Genomic DNA, 16,675 nt, shown 5'->3' with positions numbered 1-16,675 from the left:
GAATTATTCCTTTGATTATTGTACGTATTATTATGATTATTATTATGAGAATTGTTATGATAGGATTTAGAATGAGATCGATAATTAGAAGATTTGTGATTATTATTATGATTATGATTATGTTTATTATTATTGGATCTAAAATTATTATTATGATTTTGATTTTTAGACATAAAAGCATGTTCACTACTTTTAAGAGTACCAAATTGAATTAATTTAGCTTCCTCTTGACGCAATAAATTATGAAAAATATCATATGTTAATTGAGTAGCTAAGCTAGGAATAGCAAGTTGAGCATGAATATTTGTAATAAATTGTTGAAATTGACGAGGAAGACATTTTTTAAGAATAAGATGAATTAAACGTAAATCAGCAAGAGTAACTCCTAAACCAGTTAATTGACTATTAACATAATCAAACTTTAATAAGAATTCATCCATAGTTTTAAAATCCGTATACCTTAGATCTTCAAGTTGATCTTGAAGTTGAATTTTTCGGGATTCATTTGAGCTATCATAAGTTGTTTTTAAAATTTCCCAAGCTTCATGCGCTTTTGTACAATTTCCAATTAAAACATACAAATCAGGAACCATTGAAATACCAATTAAACCAAGTGCTTCCTCATTTTGAGCCTTCCATCTATCTAGGTCGGCTTGAGGAGCAGATGTAGCAGGTTCAAAATTTTTATCAGTCGCAACATCCAAAAGGTGTTTGAAACGAAAAATAAACGAGATATGTGTTTTCCAAGAATGATAATTGGAACTATTTAATTTAATTTCTGGAATTAATGTAGACATGATAGCAAAATAATAGTTTGTAAAAAAAATTACCCCTTTGATTAAAAAATAAAAAATAAAAAATTAACCTCCTTGATTTAAAAAATAAACCAGATTTGAGTAATAATTATAGCAAAATTTATGTAAAAAAAATGTTATATTTAAATCTTAAATAACAAATTTTTAAACAAAAAAATATTTACCAAAAAAAAATTATATTCAAACTTTAATAACAAATTGAAATTGATTTTTTTTTTTTAAAAAAAAATTTATTTAAACAAATTTTATATTAAAAAACTTTAAATATTAATAATAAAACAATTTTATATTAAAAACTTTTTATAAAAAATATATATATTAATACTTAAAACAAAATATAAACTTTACTACTATTTAAATGTTATAATATAGACAAATAAAAAATGATTGAAGATTCCTATGAATGAAAAAGAAACGGTTATGAACAGGGACGTTACTGCAAACTTAAGAAGAGGTCGAAGCGAGCAGAGGCGTTCAGATAGAAAAAACAAACTTGCAGGTGAAACTGGAGAATCTGAGGGTACCGTAAGAGGAGTTTTGATGTCTGTTACAGACCCTTGAGGCCTCGTGGACGGACGAAATGAGCTTCCCCTCCAAACTCCTCTTCAGCCTTGTCCAGAAGGGCTCGAAACAGGGGACGACTGAGATAACCAGAAGGAATAATGAACCGCCTAGGTTATTTCCGCATGTAAATCAGAATAAAGCAGGACGCAGACATCCACCAAATGCAAGTTAGAAATATAGAAGAACACACAAACACAAATATTCACCTTATGGTGGAATCTGAAAAGGTTTTACTGGGTTACCATGAAATGTTTTGGAGGTGGCAAATTGTTATTGAAATGTTGTTTGAGGGAAGCCACGGGTTCTTCGAAGGACAACGGATCACCTTCTTCCAATGACGATTCTTCTTGGATTCCTACGAAGTGGGTGAGCTTTGTTATACTGCAGAACAAATCTATATGCAGGAACAGACAGTTTTAATAAAGGCAATGGGAGCAACTTCAAGCAGATTTAAATGGTTCTGAACTAGCCCAGCAAAGATCCCGTTCAAGATATATTTACTGTGCAGACTCGGGTTCGACTATAGCCACTCGGCATTGAAGGATGAGACGTAAAAATCGGTACTCTCTAGTATGATGCACCAAGTTGCTGATGACTATGGATTAGAGGTTTCTGTTTTGCTTTCAAGCTGGTTCATAAGCGGGGGAATTTCTCAGACAAATAATGATGTATTGTTATGCTTTTATCGGATGTCTCCGAAGTAAGACAATTTCTAGCTATCAAGTGTGCTGTGTTGTGTACTTTCTGTATTCAGATGCATTAGTTTGAGAACAATTACAAAGAATTAAATTGTCAGATCTTTATCGGCACTGGTAAAAGCAATAATAAACTTATTTTATTTAACAATAAACCATAAAATATCTAAAACAACTCAAAATGATAACCACGGTATGGTTGAAAGGGACAATAGAGTCACAGTCCAATGACTGAAAAACAAAACAGATACAATCATACAAGAAGAACAAATTTAAGTTTGAGTTTAATCCTCTACAAATTTAAGTTTAAATAAAGATTATCCTTTTTATTTATCAATAACACCTGCAAATAAAGATGTTAGGACTGAATGGCAGATTTAAACAAATTGAATCAGAATAGTTGTAAGCAAGAAAAAGGTTAAAATCTGCAAGTGAATCAGAAATGAAGTTTAATGATAAATTAGTTTTGGCGGCAAGCCGACCAAATAAATTAAGGAGACTAAGTTTGGCGGTAAACCTTCCAAACTATGCACACTAAAAAAAACAGAAACTTTGGCGGCAAGCCTTCCAAAGATACAAATTTAAACTAAAAAAGGAGGAACTTTGGCGGCAAGCCTTCCAAAGCCCTTTTTTAATAAAAAAACTAGAATAAAAGATTAAACCTGCAGGCAAACTTGTTAACAAGTTTGAAAAAAAAAATTAAAATCTGAAACCAAAACCTGCACAATAGAAAATATTAGAAAAAGAACTTCTTCTCCTCTCAAGAATGCCTCCAACAAGGTGAACTCCACAGAATGGTAACCTTCATCAATGTTAACTTAAAACAAGGATTAGAAACCTGCTCTAATACCATGAAAGGAAATAAAATAGCAAGGAAAGGAAAATTAATCCAAGAAAGTTTATGATGAAGTAATTGTTACCAAGAGAAAAGCAATAACCTTGGAGCGTCACCCAAATGTGAAGAAGGAGGCACAAGAACTTTTGAAAGGGAAAAGCAAAGAAAAACCCCTTGTGATATTATGAATGAGGCAATGCCTAAAAATGAGAGAGAGAGAGAGAGCAAGAAGCTCTTTACAATATTGTCATTAAGAAGAAATGAGAGAGGAGGCATCTCTTAAATAGAGATGAGGAGAGGAGTTACAAAGTAACTCCCGAATCTATGAATGCCACCATTCATAAAATGTGTGCCATGTGTCCACATCCTCTTATGGAGGAAATCTAATATTCCTTAATAAAGGAAAATAAAAGAAATTACTTGTCCTCACACATGTACTAGAGGACAAATTACATGTAGGAATTCCAAAGGAATATCCTAAACTAAATAAAAATAAACTTAAGCTAAGTAAAGATTAAATATTCTAACACATGGCTACACCAAAATTTGAATTCGAATTGATCTCCTTACCAAATTGACAATAAGACAAACAAAGAGAATGATTAATCAAAACATTCTCTTTGCAGATCGTACCTGTCAGGAAATGATTGAAAATCATTCAATCATTGGGATTTGTGCTTATGGGTCAAATTCCGGCCCAACAGATCTTTTCAGAAATGGGCGCCCGTTATTTAATGAAATGGGTGCCCGTTTCGCTTTCAACGGTTCAAAGCAAAACGAGCGCTCGTTTTTTGAATTTAAAAAACGGGCGCCCGTTTGTTAAAATTAGGGGCAGGAAACAACCCTTAGCATTATTTTTTGCTTTGGGATAGGCTTGGTCCCACCAAGCTTATACTTGGACCTCCAAAAAAATGACTAAGGTAAAACGACATCATTTTTCTACCTTGGCCTAATTTTTTGAGGACCTTTCTGATTGAATTTTTTGACAAAACGAAAACCCATTAGATTTTTCAACGTCCTGATTTCATAAATGTAAATCTCATAGTGATAAGATTGTTTTTACTATTTTTGTATTATATATTAATCAAAAGTGGAACCTAAACCTAAAATACCAAGGTTCACTAAAACTTTGATAACTTTTTGGTTTTTAGGATTTTAGAAAAATAAATTATATGAAATCAATCTACATACAATTATTTTGAATATTAAAAAAAAAATTGAAAAATATGAAATTTTCATCAAATTATGGTCGTCGTACATCCGATGTTTTGAAAATATACTTTATTGTCAGTTAAAAATTAATAAAAAAAATATATTCAATAAAAAAAAAGCAAAAATATTCTCATCAATATTTGGTGTCTTAGGTATCATTTCCCAGAAGGGTTTGCAAAAATTCATTTATTTGCATCAAAAAAGGGTGGTCGTACACATGTGTGTTATGGTCCTGAAACAAACATTTTGAAAAACTGGTTTTTAAGCATGCCTACTACAAAGGGATTTCTAGCATGTGGGTATTAAAATAAATTACATATTTGAAAAGTAGACTCCGAGCACTACATTTTCTATTACTAAAGTTTTTTGAGATTCAATCTCTAAGTGCATCACATTTTGGCATCAATCGACAGAAAATTTGAAAAATAGAGAAAACACTTCCACTTTTTGCTCAAAAGTGGGACTTAACTTCTTGTAGCCACCCTAAATATAATTTATTTTATATATATCATTTACTTATATGACTAGCTTATTCCTCCATGAATGATAATTTGTAGCTTTAAAATATTAAATAATGAAGATGTAAACCCTTTAACCTATACAATAAAATGAGAAGCAAGATCTCCAAAGAGCTCTATTGTTTCTCTCCATCTTCCTGTCTTTCTCTATCTTGCTCTCTCCCCCTCTACCTCTATATATGTCTCCCTCTCTCTCCCTCATCCTCTTCCTAGACCTCTATATCTATTGTTTTGCCTCTGTATCACTATATCTCCATATTTCTTCACCATCTCTCCCTTTATCTCTATGTTGTTATCCCTTCATCTCTCTCTACCCTATATCTATCCCTCTCAAGCTCTCCATGTAAAAATTATTATCTATATCTTTATCTTTCTAGATCTCTCACTCTCTCTCGCTCCACTCTCTCCCTCTTTATATATTTATTTCTTCCATCTCTATCTATCCTTTACTCCTCTCTCAATTTATCTCGAGCCCTCTCCTCTCCATATCTCTATCCTCTTTACCATCTCTATCTCTATCTCCCCTCTTGTTTTATCTCATCCCCCCTCGCTTTATCTCCTTGCCCCCCTCCCCATCTTTATCTCTCCCCTTTCTATCCCTATCTCTCCTTGTCTCTCATCTCCCTATTGCAAGCATAACATGAGCCTATTGGTAATGGTGCCTAATTATCTTTCTAATTAAAAAAAATATTTCAATTGTTTCTAGATCCCTTGGATTTTAAGCTATTACTTTTCTATTGAGACCTTTTTGCAAATAAAACACCAGTTTCTAAATAGCGTACCAGCTGACCTCATATACTACACAAATATATGCATTAAATAGATCAAAATTTCTCCTATTTGACATTCAATTTATTAGAAAATTTAATTATATGTATATTCAATTTTATAATACCTTTTATTTGTTAGTATTAATTTTATTTTTATTTCAGTTAATGTTGATGTTTTTTTGTAATTGAATAACTAATTTTGTTTTAATTATTAATTTTATCACTATCTCAATTTAATTAAATTAAAAATTAAGTTCTATTTTTTATTCAATTATTTATTAACAATAAATTTATTATTCACTAATTATTTGTTTTTCTCTTAAAATAATGTTTTAATTAATATCCGTATTTTAATATAATTTGACTTTTCATTTACTTTTTTCTATTGTTATTTTTAATTTAGACAAATACATTTATTTTAATTATTTGTCTTTCTATAAATTATAAATAATAATTACAATTTATTAGAATTAGTTTAATTCTAATTATTTATCATATTAAAATTTAAATTAACGTACAATAATTATATTTTGAATTTTTATCTTAATTTATATAGTAAAATTATTTTTTCTCTTCATCTCTATTTTCCTCTTTGACTCTCTAGATCCTATTTCTATCTCCTTACCTCTCCACCTAAATCTCTCTCTATCTTCCCCTTTTAGCATTCCCACTATATCTATCTCACTATCTATACCTCTTTCTATCCCCATCTTCGTATTACTCCCTCTTTCTATATCTCTCTACTTCTATATCCTTTCTATTTCTCTCCCTCTCTATCTCTATCTCCACATCTCTCTATATAATTTTTTTCCATCTCTTCCTTTATGTCTCTCTTGTTATCTCTTTATCTATCTAAACACCAATATCTCAACATCTTCATTCATCTCTCTATATATCACTTCCTATCTCTATCTTTATCTTTCTATCTCTCCCTCTCTCTATATATACATATTTGCATATCTATATATGTATCTTTGTCTCCATCTCCATTTCTATCTTCCTCTATCTCTATCTCATTACTCCTCTCTCACTCACTCTTTCCCCCTCTATCTCCCCCTATTTCATCTCTCTCCCTTTCTCCCTCTTTCCCTCTCCTCCTTGCATTTACGTAACATGAGTTTGTTGGCAATGAAGCCTGATTATCTTCCTTATTTACAGGTTTTATTCAAATCATCTTTGGATCCCTCTAAGTAAATACATATCCGATTTGAAGGTATAACTCAAGACTATTGTTGCACAAAAAACATCATTTTATAAAAGACCTACAAATTAATCTCATGTATTACATAAATTTATGCAATAAATAGATAAAACAATATCGAATTGACCTTCCACACCTTTTCGACGTACCCATGATGCAATTGCTAGTTAATAATCAATACTTTTACAAATATAATATAGCAAAGACAACACAAAAGAAATTAGGAGAATAATTTCTATTGACCTGTGAAACGCTGACACATTCCCAAGACACGTCATGGGCGTCCCACTAAAATAACTTTTGTTGGTCAAGTCACGGGATGGATACCGCATTCACACGACAATTGAATGAGAGGTAAAACGCTTGGTCACACGTCGTACTATTTACCATCACTTTTCTTGGGGAAGAAGAAACGTCAACGAATTCATGATAATCTTCCTTCCCATCTCATAAATTTTCTTGGTCAAGAGGTCAAGTGAATTGATTTGCATAGAAAATCTTTAGATACATGGACTATTTTCTTGGTGAATTACAATACATCTTTAGATACATGGACTATTTTCTTGGTGAATTACAATACATGATTGAATTGGGGGAATAGGGTTATTTTTGTTCCTCCACTACTTAGGAGATGTTATAATCCTTATCTTTTACACAAACTTTACTTGGACCAATGACATTCTTAGTATGAAGCTTTAACTGTTGGGTTATGTCATTCAATCATTGCGTATAAGTGTATGAAATATACATTGTGATTTATATTTGTTTGTCTATTATATTACTATTATGTATCAAATTAAATTAATTTTAAATTAATTTTATTCTTTTTTCATTGATGTAAAAGAGTACTATAAGGGTAAAATTTCAATTAAAAATATTCTTTGTTATATTTTCTCGTGTTTCATGACTTTCTTATTTGTTGCATTATTATTTTTTTTATATAAATGTATTCTATTTTTATAGTTTTCATTTAAGACACATAATCTAAAAAATAATAATTCTAATATGCAATACTGCTAGCTCAATAGAATAGGGTTCACTAGTCTAAACACACAAACTAGGAATCAAACCCATTCACATCACCGTACATTAAAGAATAATCAATAGGCCCAACTTCAAACCCTTGGGAGAATTGGGCACTAAGATTGATTGTTCTTCTTTTGTGATTTGGTAAAGATTGGAACAAATGAAATGAGATAATGCAAGAACTAGATATAAAGATGTAAATTTGATAATTATCAACATGAGCAGTAAGCTACAAAATAGATATGCAAATTTTGAAGTCAAATCTAGAAATGAAACTTAAAGAGGAACTTGTGCCTGCAATTTGAGCCTGAAAATGTCAGACACTCTAGCTAGGTTCCACTATCTTGAAGGTATCTGGTGCAAATTTTGTGAATAGATTCTAGATCAAGATGCCCTACAAATTATCTTCCTAAAAGTTTGTCAAAAAAATATGGAACATTGTAGCTAAGCTACAATAGAACCAAGGTTTTATACTTCTTGAAAGTCTATATTTGTTCATCTTAGTATGCACTTCATAAATCTATAATCTAGATTCATGGCCTACAGGATCTAAATCCTACATATAGAAAAGAGAGAAAATGGTGTGGGTTGTATAGGGGCTTTCCTATGTCAAACCCCAGGTAAGTGTTAACCTCCACTACAACAATAATGATTAGAAAAAGAGAGCTTACCCATGTAGGGAAGAGGCTAAATTGACAAGATTTACCTCAAACTTGATAAATGATGGTGATGCAATGTTATTTGGATAAAAACCTCAAGTGTTAATGCAATAACGTGACATGACAAGAAAAAATTAATCATGAAAATTTACTTGCATGAAGATTGTTGTAACTTTCTACTATATCACACTCAGATCTAAAGACAATTTCTCATAATACTTGCTCTAGGAAGTGATCTCAATAATGCTTAGGTGAAAATAAATTCTAAAAAGCATGTTCTTATATAGTGTTCCCAAGGTATTTCATAAATTAGGCTTACTTCCAATGGTCATATTAAAATTTTGAAATTAGATAACAACTAGCACAAACTGATACACTGGAAAGTTTAAATTTGGGCCCATGATAGGGGGTCTATGGCACCTAGCATCCTAGTCGACCTAAAAAGGGGTGGAGGAGAGGTAGGTGAGACATGCATTGGTCCATAACACAAGATCTAATCACCAAATGAACATATGACAACAATTTTGTAGTAATAAGGCTATAAAATATGCTTGGAAAGAGCTATGAGGGGGCACACTAAGGCAATGACTCAAAAAGGAGAGGTAAATTGTAAGGGATTACAATTTATGACACTACAAGAATTGTGAAGGATTAGAAACCATAATAAAACAAATCCATGGGATTAAACATTGTCTAAAATGCTATGATAATAATTATCATGACCTACTACATGAGAGTGATCTAAAAAAAAGACCACTCTCACATAGTAGCTCAAATATTAGATTATGGAATACAATTCTATCAATCCCATTCTACCATTTCTAGACACACTCTATGGGTACATACATTTACATTAGTAGTGCCCATATTTAGAATGGCGTTCCATAAATCTTCATCTTTGACAAGAGATTTTTGTAAATCTCCTTATTCAATAAAATTATTGTAGCATCGTAAATTACCACTAGGACAATTTACACCTCATGCTTGTGCCCCTACTATAGCGTGTGCTATCCTCATCACCTTTCTAGGTCTGTTTGTGCCTATTCTCTAGCTTTGAGGCCATGAACAACCTTTTTGTGGGTCCTACCATGAGATACCCACCCCATTTTAGCATTGTTTCGGTCTTGATTGTGGTGGAACTAGGGCATGGAGCACCCTAGTCTGGACCATGGCACCCCAAAAAACCATGGTCCTACTCAATCAGGCCTCAATTTGAAATAGGGTCAGGGCTATATCTTATCAGTAAGATTTGATCCCCATGGCCTCACATGACCATTGGAGGTCGACCTAAATAGTAATTTACCTAGAATCCCCTATATAAAGACATTTGATCAACCTAATTTCATCCAAGAAATATAACAATCTATAAGCAATCTAACACGCATGCATTCGTCAAGCATTCGTCAAGCATTTTCAGAGATCTTCAAGGCTGCATATTCATCATCAACCATTGTGGAGCAAAATTACATCAATATTGTGCAAGCATGTTTGTGTGATTAGGGTTTTGTGTTTGTCATGTCATTTCATACAACATTTGTGATTACATTCTAAGAGAAACACATCATCATCAAACATTGTAGATCTGAGGCATATCTATCTAGCATTCATTTTAGTATTTGCATTATTTCATTCAAGGTTAAATCCTAAACTGGGGTTTGACTTAGGCAAACCCCTATTCCCAACAATTTCTCTCTTCTTTCTATGTGCAAGAAATAGGTACAAATTTGCATTCAAGAGGATCGACATAATTCACAGAGATGAACAGGTTCACCTTTTGATAGCAAGAAATATAGAGGACCATAGCGAATTGATACTACCCAGTCTTGAAAAATCAGGTTGAACTTTCGGAAACAGATCCGTGACATACGCATACACATACATGTTGTATGTATGCCCATGTATATATAAATGAACATATATTTATAAACTTACCAAAACAATCAAACCTTGTATGTATGAGTGTCATTACGTATACATATACCATGAATATAAATGGTTTTAGTACAAAAAAATGTGTGCACACACACACATATGTGCATGAGATATTTACATATTTATAAGTAAGAAACCTAAAAATGAATAAAGATGATGTATATCTATTCTAATGTATTTAGACACATGTAAAATCCCAATATGAAAAATAGTATAAATCACAATATTATGATTAAACCCACATTTGCCTAACAATTTTAGTATACACGAGCATATATCTATAAACTTGCCAAAATAATCAAACCTTGTATGTATGAGTGTCATTACATATACATATACCATGATCATAAATGGTTTTAGTATTAAAAAAGTGTGCGCACACACATATATGTGCATGAGATATTTACATACAAGGTTCGATTATTTTGTCAGGTTTATAAATATAGACCCATTTGGACATGCATGGACATGTACATATTACATGTATATGTATATGCATGTGCATATATATAGGCTCATACACACACTCAGTATTGTTAGGAAAATGCAAGTTTATTTGCGATATCTTGATTTCTACTATTTTCATATATTGGGATTTTGCATGTGTATATATATGTATGTACATATTTAAAAAATAAGATACACTGATAAGATGATGCAAATGATGTCGTTCACATTAAAAAATAAGAAATGTTCAAAAGGTGATAAAAATTACTATGCTAGAGAGATATTACATATAAATGTGGTTTAGAAATATACAATTTTAGACCTAGCATAGATAGGTAGTACCAACTTGAAGAGTTTTTGATAAACAAGGAACACGTAGAGGATGTTTGGTGATGCTATTAATATTGCATAGGATATTAGCTATGCACTTGGACAAAATTGATAATTTACTATCTTGTGAATATGGCACTATATAATTTCCTTCTTTTGATTGGAATGCATTCAATTTGATTGTTGAGTTTGAAATTGAATTAATTCAACTTGTATTCAATCATTTGAATTTGTAGTAGTGAATTATGTATGATAACATGACTAAAATATGTATTATATTTTGTTTGATGTTTGGTAGGGGAGTCTTATGCCGCTCATTCATTGTGTAGGTGCCTATAGTAAATGGAGTTGACCTATGTGTATGTGAGAGAGATTATGAAAGAATGTGCATTTGACAGCCCATCAAGTTGATTTGCACTTGATTTTATGGCAGACTCTGAGGCACTAATAATTGTGCATTAAGATGTGTATATATAATCTTTTAGAATTGATCCTTATGCAAATTGGTTGTCATTGTAAATATAATATTTTTAAAGTAATTATAAGAGTGGGTATTGTGGAGCAACTTGTCCGATAGTAAAAATGCACTTTATGTATTTTGACCACATTTATACTACATGTCCACAATAGAACATATATTAGTGAAAGTGAAAAATTTCACTAGGGGAAGAGCACTAGTAGTCATTATAGTTCCAATAATCGTGCACTCCTTGTGCACCCAACCCCCCATTACAAACTTTAGAGAAACTTATTGTAATCACTTTGCATTGATTCAATATAAAAAAGAGCCCATTAATAAATTTCACATATACCAATAGCCACCCATTTTCTAACATATTCGAACCATAATTGGCCCATTTGTGCACAACTACTAGGGCATTTGTGCATAAGTATGGGCAATTTTAAGTGCATGATTATTGGGGCATCTTTAAGTAGAATATCAAGCCACACTTTGAAATGTCTACTTTTTGACCCTTGCATGCATAATAATCGAGAAGTTAGAACAATAGCTATAAGCAGTTAAAGTCACATACAAAGACAACAAAATAAATCGTCAAAATCCATAAAGATGAACCCTACTCATACACTTCCCCTAGATTTTTAATTCTTCTATATCAATTATAATACATGCATTGATTAAAAGATTAGGTCTGCAACAGGTGGCAATTTTAGATAGATGGACAGCAATATTAGGTGTGATGCATGGACAGCTATAAGACGGACTAAGACCGTCTCCCTAATTGTCTAATTTTAACTAGCCAATATTTACTGCTTCTCGTACAAGTACCTATTTGGCTGAAAATTCCAAACAATGGGTGTGTCGATTACGAAACGCGCGAGGCAGAGTTGCCGTATAATTCGATTAATGAAGCCCAGTGACGTTAGCTATGACGTTTTATTATAGGGATTACGCGTTCTTATCTCCATTATCACACACGGCCTTGCCTTCCCAAATCTCACAGCTATGGCAGCCACTCTTACAGCAATCCATGTTATCTGCATCACTTATCTGGTGGCAGTGAGAGGGGTGATGGGGAGACTCTGTGAAGAAAAAGGAGAGTGCGGTCTGAATGGAATTTGCAAACTGGATGGAGATTCATCCACTTGCATTTGTCCTCCCGGATTTCACTTAATTGACACCAAAAATGCTTCAAAAGGATGCTTGCCAAACACTTCTCCGCAGCTGAACAAGTGCGGAGTAACCGCAACAATGGAGTCGGTTGGGCACTATGATTGGTCAGGAAATGATTATAAAAACTTAAACCCTATCAACGAAACAGCGTGCGTGCAGGCATGCCTGGAGGATTGCTTTTGCACAGTGGCTATCTACGCCATTATGGACAGCGTAGGGAACTGCTGGAAGAAGGCCTTGCCATTGATAGATGGGAGAGCAAGCGGTACCAGAAGTGGGTATATAAAAGTGTATGAAGAATCCAGCCCTAAGCCACGAGGGAAAAAACGAGGGATGGCGCTTGCAGCCGTTGGAATAAGCCTGGTGGGCTTCTGCGTGGTCGTTGCAGCACTTTTCTTGGTGATTTGGTTGTGCGTATGGCGTCCCAAGCTTAGATTTTTGCAGGAGGTGCAAACGTTTAATTCTGAGGGGTTAAAAGCGTTTAGTTATCGCGAGATAGAAGTCGCCACTCAAGGCTTCAAACAAGTTCTGGGAAGGGGGGCCTTTGGAAAGGTTTACAAGGGCGTTTTACCTGATGGAAGGCCAGTTGCTGTGAAGATGCTCGAAAACGATCTGAAACAAGGCGATGAGGCTCACGTTGGCGAAAAGGAGTTCAGAACAGAGATGATCGCCATTGGTTCAAGTCATCACAAAAATCTGGTTCAACTGTACGGATTCTGTAACCAGGGTTCCAAAAGAATTCTGGTGTATGAGTACATGCCCAATGGATCTCTCGATAGGGTGTTGTTTCATGGTGAAACTCATCTTGATTGGGAGCTGCGTGTTAATATTGCTCTAGGGACGGCCCGAGGGATCTTGTATTTGCACGAGGAGTGTAGATACCATATACTCCATTGTGATGTAAAGCCTCAAAATATCCTGCTAGACGAAGGTTTTAATTCTAAGTTATCTGATTTTGGCATAGCCAAATTGGTTGGAGCAGATCAGACATGGACGTTTACAGCAGCCCGTGGAACTATAGGGTATATGGCGCCCGAGTGGCAGAGGGGCATGGCAATTACTGTAAAAGTAGATGTGTATAGTTTTGGAGTTATGTTACTGGAAATCATTTGTTGCAGGAAAATGGCCAAGGAAGATGTTCCAGAAAATGAGAACATCCTGTCTGACTGGGCGTACGATTGCTTGAAAGATGGAGGGCTTGTAAAGTTAGTGGAGCAGCAGCAGACAAGTGGTATAAATCCAAGACAGCTGGAACGAATGGTGTTGGTGAGTCTGTGGTGCATTCAAGATGACCCATCTCTGAGACCCTCCATGAAAAGGGTTGTTCAGCTGTTGGAAGGAACCCTGGAGATTCCCGTGCCACCGCGTCCAGGGTTTTCTTCACAGATTTCCCTCTCGTCCAACATTGGTTTTTGATATATTCTAAGAAATTCGCTAAACTGGCTCAAATGAGGATTGTACAATATCAAGGATTTCATATCAGGTTTGTGTGGTTGTTATTAGTTAATCAGAGCATGAAAAAATAGATCTGCTTAACAGGTTTAAGCGCGTTTTGTGTATAGTTAGATGTTGGTTTTATCTATAGTTATCTTTTCTTTAAAAAACATGGTAAATTTCTCTGAAGAAAGGCAGATGATGGCAGTGGTGCCCCAGAAACCTGAAAATTTGTCTGAGGGCATTCAGTCAGGGCTCTCTGATCGAATCTGCATCCTGCATTGTCTCTTTATTTGAACCACTTTAGGTATCGTCTTATTCTAATGTGGGAATATGCCTACATAGCAATTTGTGGTATGAACCAGTAAGACGTAACTAGAGCCATGTGTCTTTCTATGAGAGGCAATATTTTTATAAGTTTTCATTGTTTATTTAATTTAAGTTGTTTTGTAAGTTCTTGAAAAAAAATTGTTTTTACTAAAAGCAATCTTCCAATTCATTTCATAGGACCACATAGATGAGTTTCAGTAGAAATATTCGGTATCATAAAAGTCTTGTATTCAGTTTTTTAAAGTCTATTAATGAATGTTGTATGGTGGTTGATTTCATTGTAAAATGGAGAAGTTTATTTTAATTTTTTATTAAAAAAGTGTAAGATATATTTTTTTATAAATATTTGATAAAAAAAAATACTATTGAATAAGATAAATTAAATGTGTAAGATAATATTTTTTGTTATCTAATAAACTGAATTCATCTTGCAATTGAAAATCATATATGCTATATATAATAATAGATTTATTTTTAAGATATTCCTCATGTTATTGTATGCGGGGAAATGTGGTGATGAAAACGAATAACTCAAATCCAAAATACTCACACATCAATGAGACTTTTGGTGCAAATATATGAACTGATTCAATTAGTTCAACTTCTCAAGGGGTGTCCCATTGTTCTTTATCTCACAGGATCCCTAAAGTCAATGTTTTGCTCTCAAATCATTGATCAAAATGATTTAGGAATGACAACTCCAAGAGCGAGCGATGTTTGATTTATATGTATGAATGCATTCTAAGATGTATGATATTAAAAATATGATGATTAAGCTAGCATACAGATGACGATATGATAAAAAATAGAAAATGATCTACTATCCTAACATGAATATTCTACGATGTATTTAAAATGTTTCTAAATGATATTATGATAATTTAACAAAGAGAGGCTACATGTTTAGTAATTTAGGCTATAATGTAGATGCATGAAAACTTGGAGATTATAAAAATGAGGAATGAGAGCTCTATTTATAGAGAAAATAGGGCAATGGATGGTCAAGATTGAATAATCTTAACAAAGGCCAAAATTGAAAGTTAATCAATCCATGTTTACAATTCTCACCAATGAAATGGTGACAATTGTCAACAAGAGGTTGCTTGAGAGGAGATGTAAGAAACATTAAATGCTTGAGAAGATATGAAGGTTACCCTAGGAGGTAAGGGTTAAGGTTAGGTTAGAGTTATCCTTTGGATAAAGCTTTTACCCAAGGGGTAAACTCTTGTGCAAGGGTTAAAGGGATAACCAAAGTTAAAGCCATGAATGCATGATGAGACCCTTGGGTTAGATGAGGGTTAAGTTAAAGAGAAAGTCTCTAATCATGAGGAAGGTTGAATTAACCATTAATGGTTAGGAAGACTTTGAGGGTTAACTCGTTGAAGACATGTAAAGCCTTTAATGCATTTCAAAGACTTTGGAGGCTTTGAGAAGTGACTTCTCTTTGCTCTAAAGGAATGTGACAATAATTAGGAGATGAATTAGGCTAAATTGGAAGTGATTAGAAGAATCTAGAAGGGGTTTAGGAGGCAAGTGGGAGATGTAGGAAAATGCAAGTGGATGGAGGAGGATTTTAATTAAAATAAAATTACTTTATTTCAACAAAATAGATGCAACTTGCATTAATACAAGTGGGAGGTTTAATAAATAAATTAGATTTATTTATTTGCAAAGATTAATTTAATTAAATGTGAATTTAATTAAGAAGAGAGAAAGGGGATTTAATTAAATAAAATGATTTATTTAATTAAAGGTTAGAAAAGGTTTAGGTGAATTTAATTAAATAAATTGAGTAATTCATTTAATCAAATAGATGAAAATGAAGAAATTAATTAAATAAAATTTAATTAATAAGAGGAATGGGGTTAAAATAAATATTAAATATTTGACTAATTCATTTAATCAAATAGATGAAAATGAAGAAATTAATTAAATAAAATTTAATTAATAAGAGGAATGGGGTTAAAATAAATATTAAATATTCATTTAAGAAAGTGGTCAGATTTATACGTCTACAGTTATATATGCAAATGTTGGTAACAATTGTATGAAATAGATCTTGAAATGTTAATTTAAAAGCTCTTTTATCTACAACTTTTACAATCCAAAAGAGTTGATACATGTAGACATATGCACATGATTGATGACAATTAACATACTATATAATTGCATAATATGGGTTTCCAAAAGTTTCAAAGTATGAAACATCACTTAATATAAAAGCTTAAGAAAGTAGCTCCATGGCTAGTCTAATATGCCTCCATTTTGTTAATG

The 16,675-nt window shown here is 32.9% G+C and overlaps 1 protein-coding gene across 1 annotated transcript; it reads left to right on the top strand.

Annotated features, from left to right (window-relative positions):
- Positions 1 to 12,469: 12,469 nt before the first annotated feature.
- Positions 12,470 to 14,053, top strand: LOC131047417 (G-type lectin S-receptor-like serine/threonine-protein kinase LECRK3). The gene has a single exon (XM_057981303.2). The coding sequence runs from the start codon at positions 12,470 to 12,472 to the stop codon at positions 14,051 to 14,053; it is 1,584 nt and encodes a 527-aa protein (XP_057837286.2).
- Positions 14,054 to 16,675: the final 2,622 nt, after the last annotated feature.

Source organism: Cryptomeria japonica, chromosome 2 (assembly GCF_030272615.1).
Source record: "Cryptomeria japonica chromosome 2, Sugi_1.0, whole genome shotgun sequence".
NCBI lineage: Eukaryota > Viridiplantae > Streptophyta > Pinopsida > Cupressales > Cupressaceae > Cryptomeria > Cryptomeria japonica.
Note: the sequence above shows the minus strand (reverse complement) of the source record. Positions and strands in the feature narration are given on the sequence as shown.